This window comes from Labrus mixtus, chromosome 16, assembly GCF_963584025.1.
Source record: "Labrus mixtus chromosome 16, fLabMix1.1, whole genome shotgun sequence".
Lineage (NCBI taxonomy): Eukaryota > Metazoa > Chordata > Actinopteri > Labriformes > Labridae > Labrus > Labrus mixtus.
The window spans coordinates 9,531,879-9,542,149 of record NC_083627.1 but is presented as its reverse complement, the minus strand read 5'-3'; the positions used below and the strand labels follow the sequence as shown (position 1 = coordinate 9,542,149).

Here is a 10,271-nt window from a genome sequence, read left to right as displayed (position 1 = left end):
ACAAATGCACTCCTCTTTTCTTGTGCCTTTCAGAGGGGCCCGTGTACACCCCAGTCAGAATAATCCGTCTCCATCATGTCGACACAGCGTTCTGTCTGTGAGATTGTCACACTCACTAATTACTCTTTAAGATAATCAGCCTGTGTGGCTGGAGATGCAGCTCCCCTCCACGGCTCTGTCTTCTCGGGGAATGAGAGGTTTAATCTGAGGCGAGATCAGAGCTACCGGGAGCAGGAGGAGGAGGGATGGGAGGGCGGATGGAGGGAGGCGGGTGGAAATGAGAAGGAATTTGGGCATCTTAACAAACTCTTAATTACGTTCTCTATCCTCCGCTGGTGGCAGGCGTAAATGGCGGTCCCCAGGGAGCCTCTGATCCACTTTCTGATCTGCAGAATTCACAGCCGAGCTGCTGATCAAAAAGATGGAGCGGCCTAGATGCTTCAAACACACGGGACCTTTTTTCAGCGTGGGACTCGTAGCTTGTCATTGAGCGGAAGTTTGAATTGTCGAAATTCATGCTCGAAAAAGAAAAAAAAAAAAAAAAAGCTTGGCTCCCTTTAAAGATATGAAAAAAAAAGAGAGAATTTGAAGAGAAACAGGGAGCATTCAATGGCTCCATGAATTGATAATGAGGATTCATGCAACGTGCTGAAGGCGTTTGTCCCATATATGAGGCAGAATTCATTGGAGATGACCTCCACCCACATTCTTGCTGTTCGAATATACCAGGCGCAGCTTTGATGTCGGCCATCAGCTGAATCCCCGGGGAGACTCTGCTGTAATAAACCACAGCAGTGAGCTCGATGCAACACACTCACCAGCAGGAAGTCCCGTCAGCCTGTCCCGGTGGCTCTCCGGGAGCTGCGTGGGGTCAGGGGGCCACAGAGACCGGATCACGACACATTACTGTGCAGTGTGTCCGCGGACCACCAGAGTTACTCTTTGAATTCTCTGTGGAAGAAGAACTTAGTCAAAAAAGGCTGAATTAAATCTGCAATTTCTTTGAGTTTTTAGTCTCTACACTTCTTGAAGGGGTGCCATCTAAAGGTTTCATCGAGTCTTTCATGAGACAGCCACAAAGCCCCGGAGCAGTTCGACCACCTATATATAAATAAATGCACAACATTCATCCAAACTGAAAGTAACCATTGCAGCAATACTTTGGATCGGTTATCCAATGAAAATGGACCTACAGTCAAATCTGAAAACCGTTGATAGATGTTGAAACGAACACGGATCTGCATCTTGGTGAAAAGGCTAAGATTGTGTTTTTCACCTCTCGCCTTTATTTTAGGGTATTTAAAGTTTCAGCTTTTATGTATTATCTGCAGTCATGATCACTTTTTATCGGTGGTCTTCAGTGGGTATGACGGGCTCAAGGCATAGGCGATAGAGTCCCTGAAACGTCTTGAATGTAGCCACAAATATGATGTTCAATACGAGCCTGCTGTCAGATTCACTCCAGACTTTCCTCTGGGCCTCCACCGTCAGACTGGCGCTCCCTCGCTCTCAGTTGCTCGACCACTCACTCACTGCACAGTGTCCCAACTCAAGTCGTAGCAGGAAGACAAGAAAGATGACGGGCCGTTCAGGTCCAGGTTGAAAAACTAAAATGTAATCTATTAAAAGATACAATGGTAAGAATTTATCCTCAGTTGTCTAATCTATATTTAAGGTTCTATGAATGAATAGAGATACTTTAAACTAAAATAAAATAATGTTAACAAAAGAAGGTAATGTTTTTACAGCTTGGTAAGTGTTTAATGATTGCAGTTTGGGCAAATTTCAATGATTCATTTAAAATGAAGGAGCTCTTCTTACTGGTAAATCTTTTTTTGAGAATCCTCCAGATCACCCTGTGGATGTTGGGGCTTCCTCCCCTCTAAAGCTCAGCAAAAAATTATATTGTGTTATGTAGTTAAATCAGCGGTGTGGGGCCCTTTATCATAAACTTTTAAACTCGCCCAAAGGCACCAAGATGGCAAGAGAAAATGTTTGATTTCCTGATGTTTTAGAATACGTTTTGAATTTGATTTTATTTCTTTATTCATAATAATTTTCTTGTGAACCATATTTTTAAACACTTGCAAATTACCAAACTTGCAAAATGTTGGCTGAATTTGCATTCATTTATAGGACTTATACAGTATAGACAGTATCTGTAAATAGATGCAGTGTAACCTCTAAAACTATAAGCTCAAAGTAATAAAGTCTTAACTAAGCTGTGCTGTTGGGCCCTGGGTTTCGCTTGACAGGTAAAATGACCTGAAGAAGTTGGATTTAGAGACCTTCAGGAAATACTAAGACTTAAAAACTGTGTCTTTGTTTTGGTGTTTTTATAAAGAATGCAAACTATCAGTGGGAAATGCAAATGTTGCCATCCTCACCTTCATTGGACAACAGATAATAACATGACTCAAAGAAAAGGCTGAACAGCTGGCAAAAGTGTACTGCAGTGTACTTTGGAGTTCATATTTGTTTTTGTTAGACTGCAGTTGAAATGTAAGGCTCAGAAAACAGTTGATCAAAACACTGCATCCCAAAGTGGATTGTTTAGCAGTCAGAGAAGTTTCCTTGGATTCCTGGAGAAATGGAGTTTGTCTCATAAAAAATAGCTAGCGACAGACTCTACACATTATACAGCGCTGCACAGTTTATGCAGATATCATACACCAGTACAAAGCTCAGATATCAGCCTACAACCTTTGTCAGATCACAAAATCCCTCAGCCTGTGAAATACGGGGACGTCTCTGAACTAGCTGCAGAAGAACGGGGAAGATTAGGGAGGAAAAGTGCATTAGGATGCTCCGGTTGTAAATATATACGAGGAGGGAGCGAGCGAGGGGGGGGGGGGGGAGTGTAGGTTTTTAAGTTGCTGTCACCGGGCTGTCACCGTGTCTGTCAGAACAGATCCATCACGGCTCTGACACGTCAGGCTTCACATTTGCATGGAGTGCAGCAGGATCCCGTCCTTATTATGCATTCTGTCTCACACTAACCTTCCTCTCGCTACCCCATGAACTAACTAGCATCCGAGAGGCATATTTTATAGAACGTCATGAGCTGAGGAAGATGGAGAGATGTTATTGCCTTTTGACAGTGTGTGCGTGTGTGCGTGTGTGTGCGTGTGTGCGTGCGTGCGTGCGTGCGTGGCTCCGAGTACCGCCATCTTCCCAGGTGTGCAGGGATCAGCCATCTTGTCAGGTGAGCTGCTGCTAACTAACTGTGTATTACTCTGATGCCTCACACACAGCAACAAAGGTGAGGGAACTATAAGGACACAGCCATGTGTGTGTGTGTGTGTGTGTGTGTGTGTGTGTGTGTGTGTGTGTGTGTGTGTGTGCAGCACAGTATGGCGGTGCAGATGTAGTCAGTCCCTCTGTGAGGAAGCCTCCGCAGGGACAGACACAGCTGTGGCATGGCATCGGGTTGCTAACGAGCCTTATCACACAGGCGCTAGACGAGACACACACACACACACACACACACATGAACCAACACACACACACACACACACACACAGCACTACAAACGTACACATAAGCATGCAGGGAGTCACGTACAAATACACACTCCCAAAAGTGAGGGGTTATACGGGTGTGTTCAACTCTTCATCGTGAACACTCTGATAAACACACATGTGTACACAAACTAACACACACACACACACACTCAGACGCATGGATGGATTCACTGAAAATACATAAATTATGTTCACACACACCCGTGCTCTGTCAAACACATGTAAACACGCACATGCAGTAAAATACGTTGTTGAAGCTGCATATCCAACGACATCTTACACTGGAAAATATGAATTATGTACACGGTCCCTTATATTTACAAAAAAAAAAGATGCACTTCAACACACTCAGGCATCACAATCAACATTTGCTTACTTTATTTATTGTGAGATAGAAACACAAACACATGAACATATGCACACATATTTACATGTGTAAAGACATATACACACATGTATGTATGTGTATTTCTAGCTTATGTGTGAGAAAGCATGTCTCTCAATAAAAGAGTATAAAGCATAAAAATGTCATTCAAAACAAATCTAATGTAAAAGAGCATTTTCAGGAGAGTCGTTGGCCTCGTGGTTAGCCCCATGTACAGAGGCTGTAGTCCTCGAAGCGTGCAGTCTTGGTTCGAATCTGACCTGTGGCTCCTCTGTGTCATTCCCCACTTTCTCTCTCTCTCCCTGATTTCTGACTCTATTCTCTGCCCTGGCTCTCTAATAGAGGCATAAAAAGCCCAAAATGAAAACTTGAATAATATTTATTTATATATTATTATTTATTATATATATATATATTATATTTATTTAGAATAAACATAATTTTGATGATGTTCTTAATGTGTGTTATTTTGGCTTCCATTTGAATCTGTAAAAACAGAGTTGTACAGACATTTTTAGATGTTAAGATGTCGGAATAAACCTGAAAGTACATCCAACTGCAGAAAAAAACAGAAGTGAACACATCTACAGATAAGAAAGAGAACGAGTTCAAATTTCACCAACTCTTTATGTAAAAGTTAGCCCCGAAACTGTTTTTTTGGATAACTAAAGATTATTTACAACATTAAGTGTCTGCTCACTTTCAGTTTTAGCTCCAAATAAAGTGGCCCGATAACCTGAGAAAACCAGTAGTCCACAAAACCTCAGTCAGTTTCTACTTATACAGTTGTACTGTTTCCAGTTTTTTTGGGAAGAACTTATCTGAGTTTAATATTTATATCACTTAAACCATTGCCAAACCCCTAAAAAAGAAGTCCCATGTTGAAATAACTGTCTGTCATTACAGCTCTTCATGTAATTGGACAACGCTCAAAGAGGATGGGTCATTGGGATGCTGCACTTCTACAGTTTCATACGTATGGCTTTGTCTTGTTCGCTAGCACCCCTCGCGAGAAATCGATTATCTTTTTTATGTCCTTTAAATACTGGGGTCTCCAGTACCTTTATAAATTGATAAACTGGTCTGATTTTTTTATTCTTATTTCATGCAGTAACAGTCCTTTGACTGTGTTAGGAAAACTATATAGAACAGTTCTTACTGCATATTTTTATTTTATGGTATTTAAGTGTAAATAAAATATATCAATGCATCTACATAGTTAAAACAATCCAGTTATTTCATTAAGCACCAGTTATTTAGCATCAAAACCAGCAAAAACACTTTATGCACACACTCAAAATGGCACCCAGAAAGCAATGTCAATCTAATCTCATAATAATGTTGAGAGGAAGAATCTGATGACACACTAAAGGTAGAAGGAACAAATGTGTATGCAGCTTTTGCTTTAAATATATATATGTAAGCCTGTTGACTTCATTTAATCAGCTAGTGTACAAAGTCAAATATGTTCTGCTCTAATTGTAAGCTATATTTAATTTGTGGAGTACTTCAATATCTCTCACTATGTTTTTCAATATAGAAAATCCAGCCTATCTATATACGGGGGGCGGCAGCAGCTTAGTCTGTAGGGACTTGGGTTGGGAACCGGAGGGTCGCTGGCTCAAGCCCTGGTGTGGATCAAAGTGTGGATGGAAGTTGGTCTGGTTGCTGGAGAGGTGCCGCATCACTTCCCGAGCACTGCTTAGGTGCCCTTGAGCACCTTACTGTTGATATTTCTCTCTACTGTGTATATGAAACGCATATAACATGAGGAAGTGAGGAAGTCCTCCTCGCGCAAACTGACTTGTCCCTTTGCTGTGGGTTAATAGTTCATTCACCAGTGATACAGGATAAGCACCTTACAGCAGTGCACATGTCACTGTGTGTATATGCAAACAAAAGAGACTCACAAATAAACATCTATGTTCTTATTTGTTTTTATTTTACGGTCACCAGATGAGCAGATACATCATTTTAGAAAAGAAATTGATATTTGCAAAAAATTATAATACAATTTTTTTCAATATAGATTATGTACAGAATGAAATGTAATCAAACTGAAATAGCGTTCTGCCTCTTTGCCTTTAAGAAGAAAAAGCAGTGAAGGGTCTGAAAGGTCCTCCATAGACCCCTCTCCCTAACCAATAAATATAAACTGTATATATTATGTATGCTGCACTCATCCAGGCATGGACAATACCAGGGCACGTTAGCGTTCAACAATATTCCCTTAATCAGTTCTTGTACATTACTGTGCTACACACACACGCCCACACACTCGCACACCCACGAGAAGCTTGACACACAAGTGCACACAGGCCAGAGAACAAATTACAGTTGGGTTACAACAATGGGCCATCTTAACTCATGAAAAGGAAAGAAGAAAGCAAAAGAAAAGTGTATGGAAATACCCGTCATTGTCCTTGATCAGGAGGGAGAAGTGGCTTTCTGGTCAAAGCTCGTCGGAGCTGGCTGAGTAGCACTTGACATTTGGCCCGATTCAAACAGCCAATTCTACAGAAAGCTACCGAGCTGGAAAATCTCTCCTAGTCCCAAAGATCCTGCCTACTCATTTAGCTGCCTCCCTCCCATTCAGTCCCTCTCTGTATCTATCTACCTTTGTTCTCGCTTGTTCCTATTTTCTCTATCTTTAGTGGGACAGGTGCCAGGACAAGGGTTAGTGAATGCCCCCTGTGCCTTTTTTTTCCCCCTCTGGGAATGTAGAAAACAAAACTCACACCATAGCTCCTATCCAAGCTGTATTGTAACAGGACAGACAACTGCACAATCACAGAACAAGCACAAGAAAAGACAACAGCAAAGTAAAGCTATGGCCAGGACAGGGTAGAGAATGCTTGTAAAGGGGCTGCTTGAAGGACTAAAAGGACACTATAAGCACTCTGCTTGCCAGCCGCTTTACCTTGTCGCTAGGCATCACCTCTCAAAAATCGCCCTGCTTGTTCTTGGTGAGGGGAAGAATTATGACTTTGTGCCGATGAGCGAATACACACACTTGCATAAATCATCCATCTTGTTTGGCGGTTAATTACTCTTGTTTACCCTCCGAGTAACCTCGGGATGGGGCAGCGCGATAGGGGGGAGCCTGGGAAGAGGAGATAGCACCTAATAGTAATCTGCTGACGCTGTTCATCAGTGTGCAATTCGCAAGAGTAAAAGCATATAGTGGGCTTGAACCTGGGTGTTAGTGAATTAGACAAGGTTGCCTGGGGTCTGAGGAGAGCAGCTCCATCAACATCCTGGCCTGACCACAGCTGCTCACTAAGCCGTTCTGGGGTCAGCCGGTGAAGGAGCCACGCTGAGGCAGCCCAGCACAGGCCAATCAGGGACCTCCTCAGGATGTGCAGCAGGCTCTGATCGTTGCTTATTTCATTACGGGGAAAGCTACATAAATCCACAAAATGGAGAGGAAGAGGCACAGAGGGAATATTTGCATTTCTCCTCTCCTATCATCTCCCCTCAATACCCCCTCCCAACACTACCCCCTTTCAATCCCTCCCCCATTTAGTGCAGAGTGACTTTAATCATCACTTTCGCCAAAACACATTAAGCCGGTGTGTCCGGAGTTGAGGAGGGAGAGGGGGCTGAAAAAACACAGAGTAGCGCATTAGATTTGCAATAGTGATGCATCACTCTGGCATTACTTTGGAGATTAAAGAAAGGATGTTGCATTTCAATGGAGTGGTGCTGATGGTTGCCTGATGGATGACTGTCCTCTTGCTCTAAACTGAACAGGAAAAAACACTGTCCACCAGGGAGAGAAGTCAGTCTGACCCTGGTCTTCCCATCTATTTCTTCCCTCCATCCCTTAAGGTCTTATTCTTTCGTCTTCTTAACAGCTCCGTTTTTTTTTTCATCCATAAACCTCAAAGCCTCCTTCTGTATTTTAACCCCCAATCTGTGAGCACCTCTTCATTGAAAGGTATTTATGCAGCTGTTTGATCATGTTCTTAAGTCAAAACAACACCTCCTTTGTAGGAGAAGATAATACTGTGAAGTGGATTGCATACATTAAACTTAAGCCAGCACACAACATGACTTTTCCTGGTCTTTTTGTTACTGCATCTGTATGGAAAGGATAGATGTAAAGTGCTTGACAGTTGAGAACAGGCAGGACGAGATTGGGAGGGGCCATTAAAACACAAAACAAAACTAAAAACTGAAGGGCATGAACGGGGGAACGGGGGAGGGAACTGTAGGACTTGGGGATATGGGGAAGAAGGGAGTCCCCAGGAAACAAAATGACAATTTGTATTTTGTTCTACAGTCTCAGAGGAACAGAATCACAGTCAGTCAGTCCAAGGGTACAGCCCACCAGCAGCCTGGCCTGGTGGTTGAGCTTTTTTGATTATGTGTCTATTCAAACCCTTGGGCTTGGGTTCACCCTGGCACCCAACTCTGGTTGCTGTGTGCTGAAGGAGGGCAAGTAAATGCCCCCAAGCTCATGCCCACCCCCATGCCCAAGCCTTGGGATAGAGAGCCATCAAAGTTGAATTCCATGCTCTCTGTGTCCATGAAGTCACTGAGAAGGATGGAGTCTACATCACAGTCCAGGCTATTAGGGACACTATCCATGTCCAGATTGGCAGCCATTCTACTGTGTGTGTTGTGCTGTTGCCCCTGGTAACCAGCGCTCCCTGGCTGGTGTGTGTTCTGGTAGTAGCCATGCCAGGACTCAGTCATACCCTGGTGGTGAGCTCCAGGGTAAGGTTGGTGACGTGGGTGAGGGGCTGATGCCAGGCGGCAGGGGTCCTGGGGAACGTCCATGACCCCAGCAGGGTTGGGCGGCAGGGATGGAGATGTTGGGAGATGTGGACGGGGCCCATAGTGGTTAGAGGTCTTGAGGCTGTAGGGCTGCAAGATGTCATTGCTGACCCGTGGTGAGAGGGCCTGGGGGTGAGGCCCACTGTGCATAGGGTTATGAGGGTTGTGGCTGTGCATGTGATTCTGGGTGGGGCGAGGGTTGTGATCATGACTGGCATTTACTTTGTTACTATGGCCGTGCTCGTGACTTGGGCCATAGTCATGGGCTGGGTGGGACTTGTGGCTGTGGCTATAGTCAAGGCTGGGTTGGTGTTTGTGACCCTGATTGTGATTCTGATGGTGGCTGTTCTGGTCATGGACTGAGCCATGGCCATTATGTAGACTTGGATTGTGAGCATGCTCTTGGCTGTGATTGTGGTTATGATTGTGGCTGCGATTCTGATTGTGGCTGTGCTGGCTATGAACGCCATTGGATCCCTGTGTCATTACTGTGTGTGTTTCTCGTCCCTGGCCCAGCAATGTGTCCTTGTTGCAGTATGATGGACCTCCAGTGAGCAGACTCTGCAGGGCATTGTTCTCTGAGTAGCCCCTCATAGGGCGCTGGAAGCTAACTGGCTTGTTCTCCTGGATGGTCTCCATGGGAGTGTGGTGCCGCAGCATGCCCATGGAAGGTTGTGTGTACATTGGCCCACAGTAGGAACCCTCCGCCTTGGGCCCAGGCACGTAGGGATAACCGTTGCATTTGATTTGCGGTGGCTGGGGATAGCCGCTTTCATCAAGACTGATTGCCCCAGTCAGGTCAGTTAGCTGGGGCAGCTCCACGTTGGGGCAGTGCCCTCCAGTGCCCAGAGCTGGGGATCTGGTGCTGCCGGGGCTGGGGTACAGCCGAGGGGAGGCCGAACAGGACAGTCCTCCCTCTTCTGGTTCATCAGCTTCTGCCTCAGCCAGGATCGGTGAGAGGCAGCCACTCATTGTTGAGGCAGAGGAGGAAGTACGCGAATGGAGGTCCGTCCAAGTGTCATACTCCTCACCCCCCAAACCGACACCTCCTTTCCCTGCTGGACTGCCATGCTCTGGGGATCCTTGCATTGTGGGTCCAGCACCATGACCTTGTCCCCGTCCAAGGCCTATGGCCCCTGCCCTCTTACGACTAATGCGACCCTTGGTCTTCAGGTAGCGGGTGCCGTTGTCTATAGAGGCCGCACGTCGTCTGGGTCCCTTCCCCATCTTCCCTCCTTCCGGGTTCAACATCCACCAGGAACTCTTCCCTGTCCCTTCATTTTGCACCCGGATGAAGCGACTGTGCAGGGACAAATTGTGTCTGATCGAATTCTGTAAGAAGAGAAAGATGGGAAGGAGATGGTGGGAGAGGGGGGGGAAAGGGCAGAGAAGAGAGAGAGAGAAGAGATAAACATTAACACCCCGGGGAACATTTAGGGTTAAATAATCATTTCTTGAGAACACAAAGTCATTTCAAATTGTGGCCAAACTATCAAGGCTGAACGGTGAGCGAGAAAAAAGATGGATAAACTCAAGGAGGGAGATGGAGGGGGGGGGAGCAAAGAGGGCAGGGAGAGTGA

At 45.0% G+C, this 10,271-nt stretch overlaps 1 protein-coding gene across 1 annotated transcript in view; it reads right to left on the bottom strand.

Annotated features, from left to right (window-relative positions):
• Window positions 1-5,808: 5,808 nt before the first annotated feature.
• The window catches only part of foxo6b (forkhead box O6 b), a 47,705-nt gene continuing 43,242 nt past the window's right edge, over window positions 5,809-10,271 (bottom strand). Inside the window, exon 2 of the mRNA XM_061059828.1 lies at window positions 5,809-10,023. Coding sequence (XP_060915811.1) covers window positions 8,308-10,023 — 1,716 coding nt within the window. The 3' untranslated portion in view covers window positions 5,809-8,307. The remainder of the gene's footprint in view (window positions 10,024-10,271) is intronic.